The sequence below is a fragment of the Nicotiana sylvestris genome, chromosome 11 (assembly GCF_000393655.2).
Source record: "Nicotiana sylvestris chromosome 11, ASM39365v2, whole genome shotgun sequence".
NCBI lineage: Eukaryota > Viridiplantae > Streptophyta > Magnoliopsida > Solanales > Solanaceae > Nicotiana > Nicotiana sylvestris.
The window spans coordinates 111,014,867-111,042,389 of record NC_091067.1 but is presented as its reverse complement, the minus strand read 5'-3'; the positions used below and the strand labels follow the sequence as shown (position 1 = coordinate 111,042,389).

Genomic DNA, 27,523 nt, shown 5'->3' with positions numbered 1-27,523 from the left:
AGAGCTAAACAACATACAAATAATAATCAAGAGCACAAAATATCATCCGAATAAAGACAAATGTAATTCGCATTCCAGGCATAAGGGAATTTCAGGTTTTTCGTAATAGAAAATTTCATAGGAGATTCAACTGATTTCAGCCATTTAGCCTCAAACTTTCATAATACATAGATCATCACCATAACAATAGGAAGAACAGAACATCATTCGACGGAATAGGGCATCACACGACAAGCAGACACCAAATTTCTTACACCTAAAAATCAATTCCCCGGATTCAACCTCTATTACTCTTATTATACTTTCAATCACACCAAAACAGAGTAAGGAATCAGAAATGAAGCGGAAAATAACCGCAAACGGAACAGGGACTCGATGACCTCAAAGCTCGCTGGAACCGCGACAAAATTCAAAAACGGTCCTCGAATTGGCACCTCTGATTTGCTCTATTTCTGCGTACTGTTTGTGTATGTGGGGGTCATCGTTTATGGCATTTTCTGATGGGATTTTATGAAGAGGAAGAAGCAGAAGCAGCGATAGGTGAAGGGAGGTGGGCTCGTCGGCGTCAAGGGTGTTTTGTTGTCGATTTTCGCTGCTTAGGTTTCAAGTTTTGGAGATCTTTTCGTTGAAGAAGCAAGGGAAATGGTTGTTCATGTGTTTGAAGAGAGTAGGGGTCGTTAGTTTGGTTGTTGATGGGTGTGTTTGTTGTTGCCGTTTGGGGGGTGAGGAAGACGAAGTTTCAAGGGGGGGTCTATTGTAAACGGCGGACGTCTAGCTGTTCTAGCCTAGGTCAAGGAAATTAGGTCCTTTCTTTTTATCTTTAAATGAAGAGTATGTAGGGTTAGGTTAGTGGGTATTGGGCATTGGGCTTAGGTTGTTATGGGCTAGATCCGAAAATTAGGCCTAAAAATGGGTTGTTTGAGCCCAAATTTTATTCTTTCTCCGCGAACGAGACTAAAAATACGACCTCATTTACTAATTAATCCTATTTAAGTAAAATAACTATTAAAATAAGACTAACCGTTAAAACAAACCTATCTTTTTGGTATTTTCAATTATCATATTAAAATAAAATAAGGTACTATTTTTGTTTTTATTTTTTACGAAAGGTATATAAACTAAAAGCAACTAAAAAGAAGAAATATTTTTGTAATTTTCATTTTGTGACGAAATAAAGTAAAAGAGTCAAAATTAGTTGAAATAACTATATTAGACCTAAACTAAGTATTTAAATGCTAAAATATTTAAAATCTTGGGGAGGGTCGAAAATCACATGTCTACAGCTGCCTCTCTTTGACTAGAAACACGAAGTATTTTCAAACAAAGAACGACTACACATGTTTTTTGACCCGACCCTTATTTAGGGAGACCAAAACCTAAATGAAAGGAGAATATGACCGAGCCCTGGTATCTGAGCTACCTACATATCCTTAGCTATAAAGAAATTAGGTCACGTGTAGTTGTGAAGTAGGAACTGTGATAGAGTATACCGAGGTGGAGAGTCGATTGAGGTGTCGTTCCATCGAAGTTCCGGTCCGCGGTCCTGTTATTACATCAAAATCAAAAAATGAAAAAGACTAACTAAGCCTGTCAACTATGAGTTACAAGATTATTATCTATAAGTCTTTTGAAGCTTGATCTTGAGTCTTGAATGGTTGTCCGTGCAAGCTTTAGATTTGAACCTTGATGCTTGCTAGCTGCAGGTGTTAGTTCAATCTTCCGCAGCTTCTTCGGATCAAGACCAGACATGCAGTACTCGTGACTTCAACCATGTCTTGAGCAGCTCACATCTTTCATTTGCTTCTGCACTTGGATTCACTTCCCTCTTTTCTTTTCTTTTCTTTTTCTTCTTTCTTGGATTGAAACTTCTTCTTTGGTCATCTCGGACTGTTGACCTACATTCTTGCCGCGAGCTTCTGCTACTTCTAACTTGAATAGAATTATAAAATGACTTCCCTTGTTCTCCAGGTGGGTAACTACTACTGACTTGAAACTTGAAATAATTCCGAAATGAATTCCCTTGTTCTCCAGGTGGGTGCCTGCAATCAAAACAACAAAACAAACAAAAAAATTTGCCCCAGTTTGCACTAGGAGGATCTGTGAGTTGTTAGCAAAACTATAAACCACTTATGTTATTGATGCAATAATGAGAATAAACTAAAGAATCGACTAGGATGTGCGTCTCCTGTGAGTAAAACTAAGAAACTTTGAACAGCAAATGTGTCTACTAAAAATAGAAACTGAATGACCGAGATCAAGAAATGCGTCTCCTATGGGTGAAACTTGAATGAACCAAATTAGGAAGTGCGTCTCCTATGAATGAACTCTCAATTTAGGAAGTGTGTCTCTTAAAACAAAATATAACTTGAAAGACCCATACTAGGAAGTGCGTTTCCTACAGGTAAAACTTCAATGAACCAGACTAGGAAGTGTGTCTCCTAGGGCCGAACTTAAATGACTCAACCTATGAAGTGCGTCTCCTAGGGGTGAAATATCAATTTGGGAAGTGCGTCTCCTAAAACAAAATATAACTTGAAAGACCCGGACTAGGAAGTGCATCTCCTAGGGGTGAAATATTAATGACTCAAACTAGGAAGTGCGTCTCCTAGGAATGAACTTAAATGAACCAAATAGGAAGTGTGTCTCCTAGTGGTAAAATCTCAATTTAGGAAGTTCGTCTACTAAAACAAAATATAACTTGAAAGACCCGAACTAGGAAGTGCGTCTCCTAGGGCCGAACTTAAATGACTCAAATTAGGAAGTGCATCTCCTAAGGGTGAAATCTCAATTTAGGAAGTGCGTCTCCTAAAAAAATATAACTTGAAAGATCCAGACTAGGAAGTGCATCTCCTATAGGTAAAACTTCAATGAACCAGACTAGGAAGTGCGTCTCCTAGGGATAAACTTAAATGACTCAAACTAGGAAGTGCGTCTCCTAGGGGTAAAATCTCAATTTAGGAAGTGTGTCTCCTAAAACAAAATATAACTTGAAAGATCCAGACTAGGAAGTGCGTCTGCTATAGGTAAAACTTCAATGAACCATACTAGGAAGTGCGTCTCCTAGGGCCGAACTTAAATGACTTAAACTAGGAAGTGCATCTCCTAGGGGTGAAATCCCAATTTAGGAAGTGCGTCTCCTAAAATAAAATATAACTTGAAAGACCTAGACTAGGAAATGCATCTCCTATAAGTAAAACTTCAATGAACCAAACTAGGAAGTGTGTCTCCTAGGGCCGAACTTAAATGACTCAAACTAGGAAGTGCATCTCCTAGGGGTGAAATCTCAATTTAGGAAGTGTGTCTCCTAAAACAAAATATAACTTGAAAGACACAGACTAGGAAGTGTGTTTCCTACAGGTAAAACTTCAATGAACCAGACTAGGAAGTGTGTCCCCTAGGGCCGAACTTAAATGACTCAACCTATGAAGTGCGTCTCCTAGGGGTGAAATCTCAATTTGGGAAGTGCGTCTCCTACAATAAAATATAACTTGAAAACCCAGACTAAGCAATGCGCCTCCTAGGGGTGGAACATCAATGACTGAAACTAGGAAGTGCGTCTCCTAGGAATGAACTTAAATGACCAAAGCTAGGAAGTGCGTCTTCTAACAAGTATAATCTAAAAGACCCCTACTAGGAAGTGCGTCTCCTAATGGGTAAAATTTCAATGACTCCAACTAGGACGTGCGCCTCCTGGGGATGAATTTTAAATGACCAAGACTAGGAAGTGCGTCTCCAAGGGGTGATGTGTGATCTTCCCAATAGCCTTTGCGTAAGCAGAACTGGGACATTACACCTGAAAAATTTAAGCTTCCAAGTTTTCATATGCACATAGCTTTCATCCCTGTTTCAGACAAAGAAAACTTGTGAGTTTAAACATGGTGGTTGGTTTGCGGCCTTGACTTTGAGGGCGATTGCTCCTTCACTTGCCATGATAACTTTGATTTCAACTTGAAAAACATTGCTTATTTATTGACTAACCACTTTCTTTATCACCCTTATTACAGAAAATACCTCTGATTCATTCAAATTCAATACCTTTTATCTGTTGCATTTTGCTCATGAATTGACATTTACCGAACCTTTGCATTTCTCATTAATCCCAAAGCACACTGATTGTTATCCATTCAGTGCATATACTACTCTTTCCTGACTTATGTCGCTTTGATGTGCTAGCCAGACTCCGCTTTGTGCAATTGAAAAGCTGGTAGCAGATTTTGAAGTCATTTCTCACTTGTTCTTCACAAACAGACTCAAGAAGAGGAAGTAAACAAAATAAAAGGAACAGAGTAAAAGACAATAGAAGAAGATGATACCTAACAAGAAAATTACAAAGTAGAAATTTATCAGATGTGGATACCAACTCTAATGACCATGACATGCATTTTTGGATTAAGTAGCCTAATCTGTCAAGCAAGTATAACGTTCAAACCTTGTTGTACCTCTTCGCCGTGAAACTAGGCTTCAATGCTCCGATTATCCCATCTGATTCACGGTCCTTATTCGACTTGTAGTGCCCGAAGGGTTTTCACCATCAAGCCTATCTCATTTCGATCTTTCTCTCAACTCACCGTCGCCTCATGGTGCCTATGAAGGTTTTCACCAATAAGACTCTCTCATTTTATTCTTTTCTTCTTATCTCCTCTGATTCTGCAGATGACAAGGCATTATCCACGATAGAAATATCATATGCTCCTGGCATGTCTGACTCGGCACTCTCAAAGATTATTTGGGAGGTCTTTTTTTTATTGTAATGTGGCTTTTGGACAGGGTTAGAAAGAAAGATATCATAAAGGCTTAAAATAACTAAGACAATAGGGTTAATTTATTTACAACTTTTGGAATCCATTTTAAAACTTTGCCCCAATTTCTAAAACAAGAGAATTTCATTCTTTTTTTTCTTTTTATTTTTGAGATGGAATTTCTAAGAAAGACTTCCCCACGCTCGACTTCGTGGGATTATGAAATATTTTATTTGGTGTGACCGAACCGTAAGGCTACCTACGTATCTTATGATGACAAAAATCAGGTCGAACGTAGTTCACAAGAACACTTTTTGTTACTATTTTCCTTTTTCTTTTTCTTTCTTTTTTTTCTTTATCTCTATCTTTCTCCTTTTTTTGAATTTTCCTTTTGGAATGAACTTTCTAAAATAAACCTATGGGGACATGAACTTTTTTTTCTTTTTTCGTATGACTCTAACTTGATTCCAAAAGAGAGGAGGTCAAAGAAATCAGTACAGGCTCAAAAGGGTATTGAATGGTATAAGTATTTGGGTAGCTGAAAGAGGGCCTCCCAATCCGTGAAAATGCCAAGTACAACACGTTCAACTTGAGAATGAAAAAGAAGATCATGCACAATATTCCTTTTGCAGCTTCGGCATTGATATCATTAATATACCTTCCACTCTTTTTTTTAGTGCCTTGTCAAGTACAGAACTTTCGTTGGGTTATTTCCTCTTCACAATGGATACCCTTCATCTGCGTGGAGAAAAATTCCTTGGCTTTATCTTGTTACTTGAGATGCACTTGAACTCAAAGTTGCTCGGTTCAAATTGTCAGGGATCCACTCTTCTTTAACGAATTCTTGTCATCCTATTAACTTCCTAAATCATCTGCCCCAGTTTCACACAATTCGGGTTTTAGGTGATCTCAAATTTCCTTTACTTATTTCCTTTCAAATGTCCCTCTCATCTTCAAAATTGTTTCATTACTTCATGATTAAACTAACTTTTAAGACTAGGCCTAGAATTATGCGTGCGTGTCATATCACTAGAGCCAGTATAAAGAAACTATAAAAGGAAAAGAGAACTAAACAAAAATGACTATAAATAATAGAAAACAAAAAATTGCATTAGACAGACGGTGAAAGGGTTTGAGCAACAAAGCAAGCAAAATAAACAGGGGTTACAACCCTACAACAAACCTAGATAACACTAAATGAGTTACTACGACTAAAGGGACTAGTCAAAATAAAAGGATAGAAGGGTTTGAGTCTCAAGACAATATCCGGATTACAACCCTGAAATAACCTGGACAATAGAAATGACAACAAAATAAACCACCAAGACTCCTCCCTGGCTAGCCAAGAAAGGAGCGTCTTTCCAATTACCAACAGTACTAGGACCATTACCAATTTCAATATCATTAACTTCAGTCAGCAAGTTCCCAAGAGGACTCTCATACTCCATGTTGCCACGCATCATCCCCACAAAGCGTGCATCATCACTCTGTGCGATATTCTGGGTGTCACTGTCCTAGATCACAATCATCCCTTCTTGAATCATTCTTTCTATTTCCCTTGTCAAAGCACGACAATCTTCAATGCTATTCCCTTGGACGTTAGAGTTGTACATGCATCGTACAGTAATATCAAAACCCTTCGCATATGGGTCTGGAGTATAGCCGAGGAGCGGCTCAATCGGGCCAGAATGCTTTAACTTTTCAAACAAGTTTGTGTAGGACTCCAGATTGGCGTGAAACTATTTGTTTGTCTTTGTTCCCCTCTCTGCCCCTGTTTTTTTTTAGGGTTGTTGGGTGCTTGAAAATGTTGTCAAGGCAAAAGTGCATTATGAGGTGCTAGCACTCGCCATAAGGAATGACCCAGTGGTTGGACAGATGACCGGACGTTGTTCGGAAGATAATACTGGGGTGGATTATATAGAGCTCGGGGATAGGTTTAGGGTTGGGGTTGAGGCTGGGTATATTGGTGAGGTAGACCTGTTGGTCCATGTCGTGATCCTGAGATAACCATGGCAACATCATCATGTTCCTTCTGACCCAGTAAGCTTCCTATGTCATTCTGAATTGCTTCCGTTGTGGCTTTTAAAGTAGAATAGCTCATGATCTTGCTCGACTTCAACCCATCTTCTACAATTTCTCCCATTTTTACCGTATCATTAAAAGGCCTACCCACAACCAAGATAAAATGCCCAAAGTAAGTTGGCTCTTGATCTTGAATAAAGTACTCGACCATCTCGTTTTCTTCCATAGGGGGATTGACTCTGGTAGCTTGCTCTCTCCATCTGAGCCCGTATTCCCTAAAGCTTTTAGTAGGTTTTTTTCTATCTTGGTGATGGACATGCGATCCGGGATGATTTCTATATTGTACTGAAAGTGTCGGGCAAAGGCCTGAGCCATATCGTCCCATGTGTACCACCTGCTAGCGTCTTGGTGGGTGTACCACTCCAGAGCTGCCCCACTTAGACTCTAACTGAAATATGCCATCAACAGTTCATCTTTCCCACCGATTCCCCTCATTTTGTTGCAAAATCCTCTCAAGTGGGCCACAGGGTCTCCATGCCCGTCATACAGGTCAAAATTAGGCATTTTGAATCTGACAGGTAACTGGACATCAGGAAACAAGCACAGATCCTTATAAGCCACACTCACTTGGCCTCTCAATCCTTGCATATTTCTCAGCGACTGCTCCAAGCTCTTTACCTTCCTAAATATCTCCTCTTGCTCCATGTTTTTTGGGTGGCTTCTCAGTTTTACTAGGAGGCTCAAAATGAGGAGCGTGAGAGTATGGATCTGAGACCTTAAAAGTTAGTTCTGGAGCACAGTATTGGGCGTCGGGGATTTTGAACAGTCTTGCTAGAGGATCGAGGAAAGGTAGCTGGTGGAGGAGCTACAAAAACATGAGTGGTCAAATGAGCGGGACATGATGCGTTTTTTAGGGGTGGGGTGTGAAAAGGTTGTGAGGAGATATCAACAGCAGTGGGAACCTGGGATTGGGATAGTTGCAGGGTTTTCAGTGTAGTTAGTGGGGAATGAAGGTGGAGGATGTCCCGTGATCCAAGACTGATACATTTCTGTCATCTGTTGTTTCAACCTTTGGACCTCCTCTTTCAATTCAGACTCCAACCCCACAAACTCTCTCGACGGGTCAACAACTCTTGTGTCCAAGTCTTTGCTAGCCACAGCTACCTTGCTCTTTGACATTATGTTGTATGGAAGAGTTACCAATTTAAGAACCACAAACCAACCACCTTTATGCTATAATGGGGATAACAAAGAGGAACAAAATGAAGTCATCATGTTAGCGTTAGGGCATTTAACAGCTAAAAATATCACATTGTGTGCAATGCACCTAGCAACAATTAACGGTTCTAAAATGACTTCAAAGGTCACTTGGCATCATACCAATTTGTTCATTTCAATCTTCTCTTTTCTTTTCTTTTCTAGCACTTCTTGGATTGCTCGTTTTTCTTCCTTTTTTCCTTCTAATTATCACTCTTTTCTTTCCTCTCATTTCTCGCATCCCATAATTTCACCTCTCTTTTTTCTCTTTTTTTTTTCTTTTGATTTAATTTTTAAAAATAATTCGATCGAACCCTATGTAGGTTGTCTACGTATCATGTTCCACATGAATTAGACCAAGCGTAGCTCTAGGAAAGTAATGGATAAATTAAACTAAAAAAAATAAAAATCTTTTTGGATTATTCATTACAACTTTTTTTTCATTTTCAAATACAAAACAGGAAATGTGATAACGAGAGATTCAACTCAACTATACTACGACAAACTCTGACACCAATTAAAAATATTAGTATTACTGAACATGACTATAAAGTACAAAACAACAAAAAAGACTCAAAAAAATATAAAAAAATCTCCTTAAGCAACTCCTGGATGCAATGGTCCTGACAAAGAGGGTCCTTGGGCGTCTGTCATGCTCAAGCTCTAGTAAGTACATCTACACCTGTATGAGAAATATAAGACCACTTAGAGGTCGTTTGGTAGAGTGTGTTAGAGAAATAATGCATGCATTAGCTTTATGTATTAGTAATGCTTTGTTTGGTACACTTTTTCAACCTATGTATAACTAATACAAGCATTAGTTATACATTCTATTTGGTATTATCCTATGTATAGCTAATGAATAGAAAATCATGGCATTAGCTATACAAAGGCTATTAATGCATGCATTAGCATGGTTAAAGACAAAATTATTCTTAAAGTCCCTTAAGTTAAAGAATATGGAGGGCATTTTTGTAAACAATTAAATTTCTTAAAGATTATGCAATGCATTTTAATTTTTAATACACCACACCAAACAATGCATAAGAAATAATCTCTGTATAACTAATGTTTGCATTACTAACTCATGCATTACTAATCCTTGCATTATTAATGCACCTTATTTAGCATTATTCTTATACGCCCTACCAAACGACCCCTAGAGTTAAAGACTTAGAACACTATGTGAGACAATAAGACTTCCTATTGGACACATGCAAGATATGATTGAGGCTATTTTTCAAAATGGCTTATGCGGCCAAAAGGTGGCTAGAAGTGCAAACTCAGCAAAAGTGACCTCTAAGACATGGAAAAATTACTTTGCAGAAATGACCCATTTTGTAGCAACGACCTATGTGGCCAAAAAAATAGCTAAGCATGCAAGTTCAACAGAATGGACCTTAAACAGAGAGGACACTTTGTTGTGGACTTAGAACTCTAAGACATGGGTCACTGAACCACTTTTGCAAAAAAGGATCCCATTTCACAAGAACGGCCGATGTGGCCAAAAGCGGCTAGACATGCAAATTCGACAAGGATAGGCCTTAAAGTAAAGAGACACCTAATTATAGATTCAAGACTCTCCAGACAATTAAACAAACCACTTTGCAAAAATAGCCATATTTTGCAAAACGGCCGATGTGGCCAAAACTGGCGAGAGATGCATGATTTGGCTACAACCCTCGAAGCCAAGAACCTAAGACTCACTAAGAAGACCGAATCCTATATGAGTTGCCTACGTATCATGCCCTGAAAGACGAGAATCAGGTATGTGTAGTTCGGAAAGATTGGATACGGGCGAGAATAAAAAAACAACTAATTTAGAGAAAAAAATATTTTTTGTCCTTTTTTTAAAAAAAAAAAATGGGAAAGTGAAAAATCTTTTTGGATTTTCAATTTTTTTGTCTTTTTTTTGTCTTTTTCTTAAAAAAATGTGGAAAAAAAACATAACTGGGCCCTACTTGCTTTATTTTCACACTTCACCCTCTTTTCTTTCTCATTTACCCTCAACCATCATTGGTCCTCCAAATTACCCTTTTTACCCTTGAAGATTGCAACATGTAGAATATAGAATGTATCAGGATGGTCTTTTATTTTTGGGTACACTTGTCCTAGACGAACCCAACCCCTGTGTTGAATCCCCTAAGTCAAATGCACGTGATGCAAACAAACGTTCCTACTAGGGATTCGTGATGAGGTTATGTTATTCTAGGTTTAAACCTAGGGTTGCGTTCTTGAACTGGCTTACCCGAGCGGACAACTCGAGCCAAAGAGGAGGCAACGTACCGGGAGCACGAAAGTCTACCCGGCCTTGTTGCTGGCCCAGCCTCGTCCTATTTGGTATAACTTCTAATAGAAAAAAGTGGGTCACGTGAACGTGTACACCATTTTTAGAAGACTCAGAGGGGTGGCGTAAGAAGGCATTTTAATACAATTCAAACAATCTCAAAATGGTAAATAAACAGCAATTAGCACATTAGGTTCACAAAAATACAGTAATATTAACAATAAATAAAGCTAAATAAAATCATATTAAAAATCTTGAATTCTTTAACCCTGAACCAGAAGTTCTGGGTTCTTTTCCCAGCAGAGTCGCTAGAGCTGTCACGCCCTTTTTCTACCCGGAAAGGATATAAGGAAGTTTTTTCCCAATTTACGTGACAATCAAAACGGGATTATTTATATTAAATTCAGAGTTGCCCCTTGGGATAATTTATGGTGTCCCAAGTCACCAATTTAAAACTCCGAATCGAGGAAGGTTTTGACTCTTATTTATGGTCTGCGAACACAGAAATCCGGGTAAGGAATTCTGTTAATCCGGGAGAAGGTGTTAGGCATTACCAGGTTCCGTGGTTTTAGCACGGTCGCTTTGATCATACTTGACTTAATTAAATTGTCTAATTACTTATTTTAGAACCTATGTTCATTTGCCTCTTTCAATTAAGAAATTATCTTGAAAACAGGTCACGCGCACGTGTACCCATTTGTTTGGCGCGTCAAAAATCATGTCACGCGAACGTGTCCACAATTAATAATGCTTTGTTATTATTAAGAAAGTTTAGCCGAAGTTGGGCGAACGCATACCCCGATTTTGTTTTAGGGTCGCATTTATGTCACGCGAACGTGTACGCAATCACGATGATTCAATTAATTTATATTAATACAAGAACGCAAATTTAATCCCAATTCAACTTTACTTCATCTAAATTCGAGTCCAATTTTTCAAGTGAATCACATTAAGAAAAATTCAAATAGGCAACTGATTTTCTTTTCAACATAACGATCCAGTACTAGAAGAGATTAGTAGAGCTTGATTGTTCCATATCACTAGAATGTTAATTCTAAAGCTTTAAAACCCTTAATATCCTAATGAGTCATTGCAATAGAATTCGAAACCCAAATCAGCCATTAAATTCATTCAAATGAAGATAGAGCTAAACAACATACAAATAATAATCAAGAGCACAAAATATCATCCGAATAAAGACAAATGTAATTCGCATTCTAGACATAAGGGAATTTTAGGTTTTTCGTCATAGAAAATTTCATAGGCGATTCAACTGATTTCGGCCATTTAGCCTCAAACTTTCATAATACATAGATCATCACCATAACAATAGGAAGAAGAGAACATCATTCGACAGAATAGGGCATCACACAATAAGCAGATACCAAATCTCTTACACCTAAAAACTAAATTCCACGGATTCAACCTCTATTACTCTTATTATACTTTCAATCACACCAAAACAGAGTAAGGAATCAGAAATGAACCAAAAAATGACCGCAAACAGAACAGGGACTCGACGACCTCGAAGCTCGCCGAAACCTCGACAAAATTCAAAAACGGTCCTTGAATCGGCACCTCTAATTTGTTTTGTTTCTATGTATTGTTCGTGTATGTGGAGGTCATAATTTATGGCATTTTTCGACAGGCTGTTATGAACGAGAAGAAGCAGAATCAGCAATGGGTGAAGGGAGGTGGGCTCGTCGGCGTCAAGGGTGTTTTGTTGTCAATTTTCGCCGCTTAGGTTTCAAGTTTGGAGATATTTTCGTTAAAGAAGAAAGGGAAATGGTTGTTTGTGTGTTTGAAGAGAGCAGGAGTCATTGGTTTGGTTGCTGATGGGTGTGCTGCTATTGCCATTTGGGGGGTGAGGAAGACGAAGTTTTAGGGGGGGTCTGTTATAAACGGAGGATGTCTAGCTGATGTAGCCTAGGTCTAGGAAATTAGGTCCTTTCTTTTTATCTTTAAATGAAGAGTATATAGGGCTATGTTAGTGGGTACAGGGTATTGGGCTTGGGTTATTATGGGCTAAATCCGAAAATTAGGCCTAAAATGGGTTGTTTGAGCCCAAATTTTATTCTTTCTCTCCGAACGAGACTAAAAATACGACATTATTTACTAATTAATCCTACTTAAGTAAAATAACTAATAAAATAAGACTAACCGTTAAAACAAACCTATTTTTTTGGTATTTTCAAATATCATATTAAAATAAAATAAGGTACTATTTTTTTATTTTTTATTTTTACGAAAGGTATATAAACTAAAAGCAACTAAAAAGGAGAAATATTTTTGTAATTTTCATTTTGTGACAAAATAAAGTAAAAGAGTCAAAATTAGTTGAAATAACTATATTAGACCTAAACTAAGTATTTAAATGCTAAAATATGTAAAATCTTGGGGAGGGTCAAAAATTACATGTCTACACTATTCATTAAATCCATGAATGCAACTAGAGCATTAGTCAGTCGGAAAGGCATCACAAGAAACTCATAGTGCCCGTATCGAGTTCTGAAAGTAGTCTTAGAAATATCTTCATCTTTGATTCTAAGCTGATGATAACCAGAAGTGAGGTCAATCTTTGAAAAGTGGGCAGCTCCTTGTAACTGATCGAACATATTGTCTATATGAGGCAAAGGATATTTATTGCATATTGTTATCTTGTTCAACTGCCTGTAGTCAATGCACATTCTCATGGATCCGTCTTTCTTCTTTACGAACAGTACTGGTGCACCCCATAGTGATGCACTAGGTCTAATAAAACTCTTATCTAACAAATCCTGTAATTGTTGCTTTAGCTCCCTCAACTCTGCTTGTGCCATTTTATTAGAGGGTATCGATATGGGCTATGTGTTAGGTAGCAAATCAATATCAAATCTATTTCTCGTATTAGAGGCAATCCTGGTAAATCCTCAGGAAATACATCAGAAAATTCTCTCACTACTGGTACATTTTCTATACTAACTGTTTCCTTTCTTGCGTCACTTACAATAGCTAAGAGACGCAAGAAACCTTTCTTCAAAAGTTATTGAGCTTTCATAAAAGTTATAACTTTGCAAATCTCTGGAACCTGACCCCCTTTTAGAACAAAACTGGGTTCGTTTTGTCATACCTCCTTTTTACACTACCCGAAGGTAGCACAAGGGAGTTTTTCCACTTTAAGTGACATTATTCGAAATGGAATTATTTATTCATTAAATTCAGAGTCGCCACTTGGGATGATTTGTTTTCTGGTGTCCCAAGCCACCGATTTATTTTTAAATCCCAAATTGAGGAAGATTTTGACTTTCCTTTTGAAGTCTGCGAACCAGAAATTTTGAGTAAGGAATTCTGTTAACCCGAGGGAAAGTGTTTGGCACCCCCGGATTTCGTGGTTCTAGCACAGTCTCTTAAACTATTATAATTGGCCTATTGTCTAATTTTAATACATGTTTCAGCCTATGGTACATTTTAACTTATTAAACCATTTTTAATTATTTTTAAAGAAGATTTAATGTCGTATAAAACATGTCTTCGGATCGCGCCACATGAAATGCATCCGCAATTCGAAACACATCTTATTCAACGTTGTGAGATTTAGAGTTGGGTCACATGAAATGCACACCCGAGTTTAAGGAAGGTAATATTATTAAAATACGCGCCTAAAGCAACTACGAGTTGTTAATTTCGCGAGGGCCATGGAAATTCAACTAAATGGCACGCCTCGATTTCTAAAGATTCAAGATTAATTAAATGAGGGCCATGCATTTCAGATTTTATTTGGTGCGGTGCACCTCGATTCCATTTTGAAACCATATTCAAACTAAAGTTCGGAGGGCCATAAACTATTTACTATCTACTATGGCTCACCTCAAATCCATTTTAGAAAAACTAGTTAATTAAAGAAAAACTTAAAGGGATTCTAATTAAATGTTCAAACCTATAAAACAACTAACCGGTATGGTATTAAAGCAAACAATTGTCTAAAAGGAAATTACTTCCACATTAAAGCAACTAAATGAAAGAGCTGCATATGATGAAACAAACAAAACCAGATAACAAAAGGGTAAACAACCCATTTACGATGCCTTCAGGCTTGGGCCCAAAATAATCCCAATCGAAGCAGCGTATGCTTCATCGATATGGGGCGTGCAATTGAGCTCGTAATGGACTGTTCTTCAGTTGAGCCAGTATTGGATCCCGTTTTTAAAGCCAAACATTTGTGCAAAAATCATTTACGTGCAAGGTAACCAAGACTATGTCAAAACATGTACTTGAACTAACTTTACTTTTGAGCTAGCTAAACATTCTGAAACTTAAACACTAATGTCAATTTAACCAGCTTATTCACAACCCATATTAGATCAGTACACCTTTAATCTAAAAAAGAATAACTTTGACCAGCGTTCCCTTTTTTCATATCAGACCATTTTCAAAACCAAATATGTATCTGCTACATAGATTTCCTACCACCAAATCCAACATGGTACTAAACTTTTAAGAGCATAGTTTCAACTTTCACAGCATATAATCAGAAAGAAATAAGAAAACTTAAGTAGCAAATGTAACAACAGATTCATCACTAATGTTGGAAGAGTAACATAAGCAGGAGAAATAACTTCAAGGATTCAGGGATTTAGGAACTAAGCTATGAACAAATAGATTTATGATCTACATCCACATGCTTCTAAGTTATGACCATTGAATCAAAAGAAACAGGACAGTTTCGACCATTTAAACACATCAATCTTAGTCCATAGTTATGTGCAAATGTAACGCACTACTACAGGTTACTTTCACATACACCATTTCAGAGAAAAGAGAACCTTATTGACACTTATAGTTCAAAGACTAATTACAGAACATGGAAAATAGTAAATGAACAGGGGGAAATCAGCTTTGAATGCAATCTTCATTTGATAGAAATTCCACTCTATTACATGTTCTAAATCACTCCTCAGTTATGAGCTAAGAAGGTACCTGGGAAAGCAAATAAGAGGGAAGGAAGGGAATCAGCAACAGAACAACAGCCAACAAACAACAGCAACACCAGCTCAACCAAATTGAGTTTGAAAACAACAAAAAGCAACCTCACTCGAGCAAATGACAAAGCAAATTTCAAAACCGATACCCAAACACCAAATTTCAATCCATTTGAGCTATATTAACCAGAAGACCTTTTTAAGGAGTAGGAACTCAAGAAATCACAAAAGACTTGCTATGGAACAGTGATTTTTCTTCAGTTTTCAGCCATTCTCTTTTTCTGAGTTTTCTTAGCTTTTTTCCAATCCCTCCAATCTCTAAAATCTGAATTGAACCCCAAGTAACTATGCATTTATAGGCAAAATACTAGGGCAGCCTTAAGAGTTCAGTTTTTTCATTTTAGTCCTTTTCAAATTTTCCTTTTTGCTGCTTAGTCCTTCATTTACTGACTTGTTGGTTAAGTAAGTATATTATGCAGCTTCTGGGAAGCTTCTCAGTTAGTTACTTGAGAGATTCTCTCGGTACATACCCAAAAATAACCCTTAGTTACCCTATTTTTTTTACCAGATAGACCAAACGGGTATGCGTCAAGTTGACCCTAGGTTGAATTAACTCAAACCATGAGCCTGAATCTAAAGGCATGAACCCCATGCCCAAATACAATCAGAACCAAATTAACTGAAGCAAAACAAAAAATAAGCAATTCGAGCAACTTTTGGAAATTCAACTAATGAACAAACATTTAATGAAATTGAAACTAAATAATAACGAATTGTTTACACTAATTAAGTAAAGACAAGAAAACTAACATACATGCCAATGACGACTCTAAAACTGGGAAAACAAAGAGTTTAAAAGAAGAGGGAGAAGCAGATGGCAACGAAAGGTAAAAAAAATGAAAGAAGAAGTAAAGAAGACTAACAAAAGAAAACTGAAAAAGAAATACCTACAGTAGCTCATGATGGACTTGAACCAACTTGAAGAACTTCTTCGATTTCTTGATAAGAACGGCTTTTAATCGCATGTTTTCGTGTGAAAACACACGAGTAAAGGCCATTACAGCCTAGAATCTTTAAAAGGCTTGTTGGATTCGAGTTTAAGGAATTAGGGCTTTCTTGTGACCCAATATTCGAGCGGTTTGAGAGGGATTCGAGGGAAGGAAAATGGGGATTTAGAATGAGGGAGCCTTGGAGGTTCTCCAGTGTTGATTTGGGTTTGAACAGAGGTGGCACCTCCATCGGAGAACATCGTGGCGGCGCTAGGGTTTCGAGTTTTGATCTGAAATTCGACAAATTCTAGGTGGATTTGAGGAGAAGCGTTCGAGGATTTGAGATGTGGAGGTGGAGGAGAGTACTTGGTATTAATTTCAAGGCATTTGGACGTCGGTCGGTGGTTTTAGGGCGGAGCTCAACGGAGTCTCTGAGGAGAGGGGGTGAGATGAGAGATGCGTTTGATAGGGGGTAAGATTAGGACAGTTATATGTAAAATGAGGCTTAGTTCTGGACCACCCGATGGAAAGAAATCAACGGTCCTGATCAAGACCATTGGAACGGCGTCATTTTGGTTACTGGTGGGGTTTGGACCGGGTTGGGACGCGGATCTGGGCTGGTTTGGTCGGGTAGAGGGGTTGAATTCATTGGGCTTTGAGGAATTTCATGGATTTGGCCCAAAAATCTGATTCTTTTCACTTCTTTTCCTTTTTCCCATTTTCCTATTATTTTAAAAACATCTTTTCTTTTCAAAAATTAGAAATAAAACCTAAATTAATCCCAAAACCAAATTATCCTGCCAAATTAAATTAATTAACTCTAAATAATAATTACCACAACTAATTAAATACCAAATTAAAAGAAAACTACCAAAATTCGAAGCTAAAAATTAAAATACAAAAACGAGCTATTTTTGTGATTTTCCATTTTCGTAAAACAAACTAATTTACTAATTAATCTAAAAATGTAAAATTAAATCCTAAATGCAATGCGTGATATTTTTTGCTATTTTTTCATGATTTAAATAAAATTAAATATGCGCACAAAATGTAAATAAACACAAAAAATGGGCAATTAATTCCTAAAAACCAAATAAATAAAAAGAAAAATCCTAATTTCGGAGATTCTGTAGGAGTAATTCATGCGAGGCAAAAATCACGTGCTCACAGCTTCCCCTCTTTGCTCGGAGGCACGAAGGGTTTTCGGGCAAAGACAAAATGAGCAATTATGAGGGATTTTTGCCCGTTTGACACTCCATGGGAAGCATTTTGAAAAGAGTCTGACCGAACTTTGCTTCAAAGGTTGCCTACATATCCTTGGCTATAAAGGAATCAGGTCGGTGTAGTTCTGGAAATTTTGGTAGCTGGGACTACCGGGAAGCTGTGATTTCACTGTTGCTGTTGCTGCTTGCTGACCTCCTTATTACACCAAAAAGGAAAATCAAAAGCCAAGCTAGCTAGGCATATCAACTACGAGTTACAAGATTCCTATCTATAAATCTCTTGAAACTTGATCTTGAGTCTTAGCTGATTTTCTATGGACCCCGATCCGAATCTTGATGCTCGCAAGCCGTAGGTGCTGGTTCTTTCTTTAGCACTAGATCAAGACAGGACAGGCGAAGCTTGTGATTTCAATCATATATTGAGCAGTCCACATCTTTCTCTGCTTCAACCTTTTGAATTCACTTCTTTTGTTCTTTTCTTTCTTTTCTTTATTCTGGATTGAGACTCGTTCTTTCGGTCATCTTGAACCCTGTGTCTCAAGGTAAAACCTGCTCAGACACCAAAAACAAACAAACGAAAGAAGTTTTTCTGCCTCAGTTTTCACTAGGAAAATTTCGTGAGTTATTTGCAACAAAATCTAAGCTATTCAGGGGATGGAGCCCTATATCTAAAATGTCAACTCAGGGATTAGAGCCCTAATGTTGGCAAAAAGGCGACTAGAGAATGGAGGCCCTATGTCTAAAAAGCTCAACTCAGGGATTGGAGCCCCAATGTTGGCAAAAGGCGACTAGGGAATGGAGGCCCTATGTCTAAAAAGCTCAACTCAGGGATTAGAGCCCTAATGTTGGCAAAAGGTGACTAGGGAATGGAAGCACTGTGTCTAAAAAGCTCAACTCAGGGATTGGAGCCCTAATATTGGCAAAAGGCGACTAGGGAATGGAGGCCCTATGTCTAAAAAGCTCAACTTAGGGATTGGAGCCCTAATGTTGGCAAAAACGACTAGGGAATGGAGGCCCTGTGTCTAAAAAGGCTCAACTCAGGGATTGGAGCCCTAATGTTGGCGGATAAAGCAACTAGGGAATGGAGGCCCTATGTCTAAAAGACTCAAGTCAGGGATTGGAGCCCTAATGTTGGCAGAAAAAGCGACTAGGGAATGGAGGCCCTATGTCTAAAAAGGCTCAACTCAGGGATTGGAGCCCTAATGTTGGAAAAAGGCAACTAGGGAATGGAGACCCTATGTCTAAAAAGCTCAACTCAGGTATTGCAGCCCTAATGTTGGAAAAAAAGGACTAGGGAATGGAGGCCCTATGTCTAAAAAGGCTCAACTCAGGGGTTGGAGCCCTAATATTGGCGGAAAAAGCGACTAGGGAATGGAGGCCCTATGTCTAAAAGGCTCAACTCTGGGATTGGAACCCTAATATGGGCAGAAAAAGCGACTAAGGAATGGAGACTCTATGTCTTAAAAGGCTCAACTCAGGGATTGGAGCCCTAATATTGGCAAAAGGTGACTAGGAAATGGAGGCCCTATGTCTAAAAAGGCTCAACTCAGGGATTGGTGCCCTAATGTTGGCAGAAAAAGCGACTAGGGAATGGAGGCCCTATGTCTAAAAAGGCTCAACTCAGGGATTGGAGCCCTAATACTGGCAAAAGGTGACTAGGGAATGGAAGCCCTATGTTTAAAAGGCTCAACTCAGGGATTGGAGCCCTAATGTTGGCAAAAGGCGACTAGGGAATGGAGGCTCTATGTCTAAAAAGGCTCAACTCAGGGATTGGAACCCTAATGTTGGCAAAAGGTGACTAGGGAATGGAGGCCCTATGTCTAAAAAGGCTCAATTCAGGGATTGGAGCCTTAATGTTGGCAAAAGGCAACTAGGGAATGGAGGCCCTATGTCAAAAAAGGCTCAACTCAGGGATTGGAGCCCTATTGTTGGCAAAAATACTAAAAGACTGAGGTTGGGAATCCGAAGCTATCATTTGTTTGGATTTTCTTCTTTTCTTCTTTTCTTTTTTTTTTTCATTTTCCGTTTTTCATTTCATTTTATTTCAATAAAACGCAGGAAAGAATTTTGGAGAAAAACTTCCCTTTTTGGGTTGATTGTTACTGCGAAACTGTTTCTAGCTTTTGCGCAGCTTCTCCTTCGTTTGCACCTGCTTTTGCACGGTTGCCCTAGGCTACACCTGTTTCAGTCTTTTCAAACAAAGAACAATTGTTAGTTTTGAAATGGTGGTTGGTTTTGTGGCCTTGATGGTTTTGATCACTCTATCTCGGCCCAACTTTTAGCGAAAACCTCTGTTGCTTGCTGGTTTTCTATAGATTGATCTCTCTTTCAAACCGAGGGACTCAATTTTTAAGATTTCATGACGACTCGCCCGTGTGAGGGTATGACCCTTTCACTTTATTCCGCCTTTATGACTTTTGCCTTTGACTTTTCTTTCTTTTTCAATAACTTTGATTTCAAGGTATCAGCCATCATGGCCAGTCAGGATCGACTTGATGCACCCGCTGAGGCTGGGTACTTTTCTTTAGCTTTTGTTAGGCAGATCCCTATAAAGCCAATTTTGCCACCTTTTCTTTGTATTAGTTTCGGAAATAGAGTTAGACCGAAAGGGATTCAAGGAAAAAGTAAACAAAAGGCAAGAAAAATGAATTTAATGAGAAGTATCTCTTTCGGGAAGGAAGGAAGGATTTATCTGGGGTGCATGCAGGCTTCAAATAGACATGACATGCTTCTTGGACTGGATGCCCGATCTGCACGACCATTCAACTTCTAATAAACTCATTGCGACCCGTGTTCTGGAACCAAGAAACCTTGCCAAGACTCTTTCGATACCAGTGGTGGTGAGGGGTTTCTTCTTTTCGATCAACGGCGCCCTTTGCGGGTTTTCGCCAATCGACCTCTCTTATTTCTCTTCTCACCATCGCATGATAGTGTTCTTTACGAGTTTTCACTAACTAAGCTCTCTCATTTTCATTTTCTCTACTTACCGTCGCCTTATAGTGCCCGTAAGTTTTCACCGATAAGACTCTCATTTTATTTCTCTCATTTTGATTTTGTCGGATCCAAGCAGTTATGTTTTCTAATTTCGACGCCTTTGCCAATTGATCATAAGGACTTGGACAAGGTTTGGGTAGAAAGAATCTCGACGTAATTACATCTTCGGAACCGTTCTGGTGGGCTTATCGCCAAACCACTATGTCATCTGCCCCAGTTTCACTTTTGGGGGAATTTGGCTTTTTGTTTTGGTGTGACTGAACCCCAGAGAGAGGCTGCCTACGTATCCTTTCGGAATCAAGTCGAACGTAGTTCAGGGAAACATTTTGTTTTGTTGTTGTTTTTAACACTTTACGGTTCCCAAGAGGGTAATCAAAGAAGAGTAACCGGCTCAAAGGGGTTTGCAAAGGGTTGATAGTGTTTGGGTAGCGAGAATGAAAGCCTTCGTCATCCCAATCGGACAAGGTTATCGCTACAGAAAAGCTAAACATAATACCTTTTGACTGCATCCGCATTTACAGCTACTTCGGGACTATTCCATTCGATATCGCCCAGATACAATGCCCCTTTTGGCAATATCTTTCTGATGATGTATGGGCCCTTCCAATTAGGAGCAAATTTTCCTTTAGCTTCCTGGTGATGGGGAAGGATACGCCTTAAAACGAGTTGCCCTACTTCAAAATTTCTAGGCCGCATTTTCGTGTTGTAAGCACGGGCCATTCTTTGTTGGTACAACTGCCCGTGGCAGACCGTGGCCATTCGCTTTTCATCGATCAAGGTTAACTATTCCAGTCGGGTTTTAACCCACTCACTGTCTTCAATTTCAGCTTCAACAATGATCCGGAGAGAGGGGATTTCAACCTCTGCGGGTATTACGGCTTCAATGCCATAAACCAAAAGATACAGGGTGGCTCCAATTGACGTGCACACAGTAGTGCGATATCCCAATAATGCAAATGGTAACTTTTTGTGCCACTGCCTTGAACTTTGAATCATCTTTCTCAAAATCTTTTTGATGTTTTTGTTTGCTGCTTCGACGGCCCCATTGGCTTGCCGATAAGGAGTAGAGTTCCGGTGCGTTATCTTGAATTGTTCACATATCTCTCCCATCAAATGACTATTCAAGTTTGCAGCATTGTCTGTGATAATAGTTACAAGAATGCCAAAACGCCAGATAAGATTGGAGTGCACGAAATCTACCACAGCTTTCTTGGTGATGGATTTCAGAGTGATGGCTTCAACCCATTTTGTGAAATAGTCAATGGCAACTAGTATGAATCTGTGCCCATTTGAGGCTTTCGGCTCGATCGGCCCAATGATGTCCATATCCCAAGCAACAAATGGCCAAGGTGCTGACATGGGATGCATTTCTGTAGGAGCTGCATGAATCAAATCACCGTGCACCTGACACTGATGACACTTCCGGACAAAGCTGAAACAGTCCTTGTCCGTGGTTATCCAGTAATAGCCCGCTCGAAGGATTTTCTTTGCTAAAACATACTCGTTCATGTGGGGCCAGCATACTCCCGCGTGTACCTCATGCATGATCCTTCCAGCCTCTTTTGCGTCAACACATCTTAACAAGTTGAGGTCCGGAGTTCTCTTGTACAAGACATCGCCACTCAAAAAGAAACCACTTGTGTGTCGCCTAATGGTTCTCTTCTGGTCTCCACTGGCATGCTCGGGGTATTCTTGCATTTTAAAAAACCTTTTGATGTCATGATACCATGGTTGGGTATTTGGTGTTGTTTCAACTGTATTACAATAACCATGCCTTTCCCGGATCTGGATTTCCAAGGGGTCAATGTGGGCATTAATCGGGTATGGTAGCATTGAGGCTAAAGTGGCAAGCGCATCAGCTAGTTCATTGTGGCAACGAGGAATGTACCTGAACTCTATTGACTTGAATCACTTACCAAGTTCTTCCACATGTTGCCTATAAGGAATAATCTTGACATCTCGGGTTTCCTATTCTCTTTGAGCTTATCAGATAATCAAATCTGAGTCTCCCATGATTAACAGTTCTTCGACATCTTTGTCGATTGCCATGTTCATACCCATAATACAAGCTTCGTACTCGGCAGTGTTGTTTGTGCAGAAAAACCGAAGCCTAGCTGTGGCCGGGTAATGCTGACCGGTGGGCGAGATCAAGATTGCCCCAATTCCAACACCTTTTGCGCTTACCGCTCCATCGAAGAACATTTTCCAAGTGTCGATGTCTTCGGATATTGCCTCAACTGAGTTTACCTCTTCATCTGGGAAGTAAGTATTCAAAGGTTGATATTCATCATCAACCGGATTTTCAGCCAAGTGATATGCTAACGCCTGGGCTTTCATTGCCATGCGAGAGACATATACTATGTCGAATTCTGTAAGCAGGATCTGCCACTTTGCTAGCCTCCCAGTGGGCATTGGCTTCTGGAATATGTATTTTAAAGGATCCAACCTGGTTATGAGGTAAGTGGTGTAGGCTTGCAAATAATGCCTCAACTTTTGAGCGACCCAAGTCAAAGCGCAGCAGGTCCTTTCCAACAGAGTGTACTTGGCTTCATAACTGGTGAATTTCTTGCTCAGAGAGTAAATAGCCTGCTCTCTCTCTTTTCGGTCACATCGTGTTGCCCAAGGACACGGCCGAAAGAATTTTCCAAGACTGTCAGGTACAAGAACAAAGGCCTCCCTGGCTCAGGTGGGACCAAGACTGGCGTATTTGACAGATATTCCTTAATTTTATCAAAAACTTCTTGACATTCATCTGTCCACTTGAATGCCCCATCTTTCTTTAGCAATTTGAATATGGGTTCACATGTGGATGTCAACTGGGCAATGAACCGGCTGATGTAGTTCAATCTACCCAACAAACTCATATCATCCTTCTTGGTTTTCGGAGGAGGAAAACTCGGATAGACTTTATCTTTGTTGGGTCTAACTCGATGCCCCTCCGACTGACAATGAATCCAAAGAGTTTGCCAGATGGCACCCCAAATGCACATTTGGCTGGGTTCAGCTTCAAATCATATTTACGCAGCCGCTTAAAAAACTTTCTTAAGTCCCGAGCGTGGCCATCTTGGGTTTTGGATTTGATGATTACATCATCCACATATACCTCTATCTCTTGGTGCATCATATCGTGAAAATGGCTGTCATGGCCCTCATATAGGTTGCCCCGGCGTTCTTGAGATCAAATGGCATGACTCTGTAATAGTATGTATCCCAAGGTATGGTAAAAGTTGTCTTCTCTGCATCTTCTTCATCCATCAACACCTGGTGATATCCTGCGTAACAATCCATGAAGGACTGTATCTCATGCTTGGCGCAGTTATTAACAAGGATGTGGATGTTCGGCAAAAGGAAGTTGTCTTTGGGACTTGCCTTGTTTAAATCTCTGTAATCCACACATACACGAGTCTTCCCGTCTTTCTTTGGCACTGGGACTACATTAGCTAACCATGTGGTGTACCGGATCACTCGGATCACCCCCGCTTTCAACTGCTTCGTGACCTCTTCTTTGATCTTGTCACTGATATCAATTTTAAACTTTCTTTGCTCTTGCTGGACTGGGGGACAGTCTGGGTAAGTAGGCAACTTATGAACCACCAAATCAACACTCAGTCCTGGCATGTCGTCATATGACCAAGTAAACACATGTTTGAACTCAAACAAGTGTTGGATTAAGGCATCTCGAGTTTTTTCATCTGCGTGGATGCTTATCTTGGTTTCCCTGATTTCTTCAGAACTACCCAAATTAGCCGGTTCAGTATCATTTAAGTTCGGCTTAGGTTTATTCCCAAATTGTTCCAATTCTCGATTTATTTCCCTAAAAGCCTCTTCTTTATTGTACTCCAGTTCTTGGTTCATCATTTCATAGTTAAACAATGTGTTCTGATCTGGGTATGAAGTACGCAAGCATGTCATGTTATTTAAAGCCGCATTGTTAGAACTGAAAAAAGAAAAAAAAGGGAAAAATAACAAAAATCAGAAAGAATAAAGAAAGATGAATGATGAAATATTGATTTCATTTCTTGGAATTTGAAGATAAAAGGGTTTACATTGAAAAATTAAAAGACAAGAAACTAAAGAAAACATCCGAGTTACACCCTGAAATAACTCGTGACGCAGAAAAGGTGGCAGGACAGGTCTACCGGGACTCCCGCCTGATTGGGAATGGTGTAGCTTTCCAATTTTGTAGCTTGGCGTCAGGTCCCATATATAGCACCTCAGCGGTGCTTGAGCCCTCCTCTGGCTGGACCATATGGGTTTCATATAGTATCTTTCTCATTGCCCCACAGATCTCTTCAATCTCTTCAGCCGTGAATGCCTCATATTCTTCTTCCTCATGGTATTTTGGCTTGACAAATGTTCTGTACAGATGCGGCACCGGCTGAGGCAAGACCCAACCATCATTCTTTCTATCATTTGCCCATTTTACATCAGCTGGAGTGGGTCGGAAGCCTATCCCAAAGAACTTTTCACTGGCGGTCAGGGTGACAGGTTCAGTTATCCCTTGCAAAGATTTCCCGAGCCCCTTCCCCGGTTTGAAGCCATGTCTGATCATTTCTTTGGCCACCATGATTGATGCATTAGAAAGAAAGGGTTGGGGGCAAGGGTTTCCCTCTTCATACTGGTCTGCGACCACAATTTCAAAGGCCTGATAAACTATGTGCTCACTCCCCTCTCTTGCTTCAAGACATGGGACTGATGGGTCCCGATAAATTGATTTCTCGTCTTCCCCGTGGACCATAATCTCTTGATCTTTATGCTCAAATGTTACCATCTGATGAAGGGTAGAAGGTACATCCCTCGTTGCATGAATCCATGGCCTCCCCAAAAGAAAGTTGTAGGATGTGTCCATATCTAGAACTTGGAAGGTTACTTCAAAATCTACTAGGCCAATGGTCAGAATCAGATCGATCTCTCCAATTGTGTCCCTTTTTATACCATCAAAAGCCTGTACACAGACATTGTTGGGTCAAATTCTTTCGGTCCTGATTTCCATGCGTTGTAGAGTTGAGAGTGGGCAGATGTCTACCCCAGAGCCTCCGTCCAACATAACCTTTTTTACGTAGTAACCTTCGCATTTGACTGTCAGGTGCAGGGCCTTTGTTATGCGCGGCCCCTTCTGGGGGCAAGTCATTTTTACTGAAGGAAATCTGGTTAATCGCGAAAAACCTTTCTGTCATCCTCTCCAACTGTTCTACAGAAGTCTCAACAGGCACATATGCTTCGTTAAGGGTCTTGATCAATATCTTCTGATGTTCGGTGGAGTTCATTAGCAAAGCCAATAACGAGACTTGTTCGGGAAATTTTTGAAGTTGGTCGATCACTTCATAATCCGCCATTTTCATCTTTTGAAAGAAGGTCTCCGCTTTCTCGGCACTCGTGGGCTTCTTAGATGGGAAGCCTTTCTAGTGGCATTGTTCACCTCTTCCAAATTGACATACTTTTCAGCCGGGTTATTTTCTTGAACTTCTCCCGAGATTTCTTTGCCTTTGTAAGTTACCACTGATTTGTTGTAGTTCCAGGGCATAGAGGTAGGATCCGTCATGGGCTTTTGTGGTGCGCGGCCAAAATCCACGGGCTCACTCAGCCTTGGTAGATTAATTGGCCCCCGCATCACATAAGCTCCTTTGGTCACATACATTTGGGTTGTCTTATTCAGTTTGAACCTCCTGGGAGGACTCAAATCCATCTGTTTTTCTTTTCGGCCTCGAGGGACATAGAGGACAGCATCTTTGGGAGGCATTGCCCCAATTTCCACTTCAACTTTCTTTTCTGACTTTGGAGGGGTGGTTGTTCTTTTTCTCCACTTTGTCTTGCTTCGGGGCAGCTTTTGGTTTCTTTTGTACATCAGCGATGACAATGATGGCCTTCAATGTTGGGTCAAATTCATTGTCCTCACAAATCATTCCGATTACCAGCCCGTTGTTTAGGGCTGTCGGTTATTAGTCACATTGGGAATATCTTCATCCCTTAGCACTATCTTCCTTTGTTCTATAAAGTTTTCTACGGCTCTCTTCAGAGTCCAACAGTCATCCGTGTCATGCCCTTCTGCCCCTGAGTGATAGGTGCATCGGGTACCGGCTCTGTAAGCGGGTGATGCTGGGTTTTGCCTGATTTGAAGAACCAACTGTAGCAGACCCATTTGGACAAGTTTTGGAAACAGACTGGAGTAGGATTTGCCGATTGGTGTAAATTTTGGCCTTCTAGGTGGTTCACAAGGGGGAAAATTGTTTTGTGGAGGACGGGGGTTGTAGTTGTTTTGGTAAGAAGGCTGGTTTCTAGGAAATGGAGCTTGGTTACGGTAGGCTTGTTGTTGTGGCCAGACATAAGGTTGAGCATTCATGACCATGTATGGATGAGGAGCATAGGCCATGTCTTGGTGGGGGTAATAGTGTTGTGGGGTCCTTTCTTGGAGAAGGGATCTGGGAGTACGGTGTTTTCTTGCACCCGACACTGCCATAGATGTTTCTTCCTTTTTCTTGCCCTTCGCCATTCCTCCACACCCACCCTTAATGGCTTGGGAGATAGCTCTAATGGCGTCTTGGCTTAGAATTCGGCCCGTTTTCAACCCATTTTCAACCATTTCGCCAATCTTGATGGCTTCAGCGAACGGTTTACCCATTGCGGACATCATATTTTAGAAGTAGTCAGCTTCTTGAGCTTGGAGGAAAACCGTGACCATTTCAACCTCATCCATCGGAGGCTTTACCCTGGAGGCCTATTCACGCCATTTAAATACGTACTCTCGGAAGCTTTCCGAGGATTTCTTCTTCAAGTTTGTCAACGAGTTCCTATCTGGAGCGATAAAAATCTTGTACTGGAATTGCCTGATGAAATCTCTAGCCAAGTCATCCCAGATGTGCCAGCGGGATATATCTTGGTCCATGTACCACTCCGATGCGATGCCCACCAGACTTTCTCCGAAATAGGCCATGAGTAGTTCTTCCTTTCCACCGACCCCTCGCAATTGATTGCAATATTTCTTGAGACGAGCAATAGGATCACCGTGCCCATCGTACTTCTCAAATTTTGAGGTTTTGAATCCCAATGGTAAGTT

At 39.9% G+C, this 27,523-nt stretch overlaps 1 protein-coding gene across 1 annotated transcript; it reads right to left on the bottom strand.

Annotated features, from left to right (window-relative positions):
- Window positions 1-23,039: 23,039 nt before the first annotated feature.
- LOC138881489 (uncharacterized) lies at window positions 23,040-25,805 on the bottom strand. Its single transcript, XM_070161720.1, has 4 exons — window positions 25,537-25,805; window positions 24,609-25,394; window positions 23,839-24,406; window positions 23,040-23,411 (listed from the first exon to the last, which is right to left on the bottom strand). Exons 1-4 carry the CDS (start codon window positions 25,803-25,805, stop codon window positions 23,040-23,042), a joined length of 1,995 nt encoding a protein of 664 aa, XP_070017821.1.
- Between the last annotated feature and the right edge of the window lie 1,718 nt (window positions 25,806-27,523).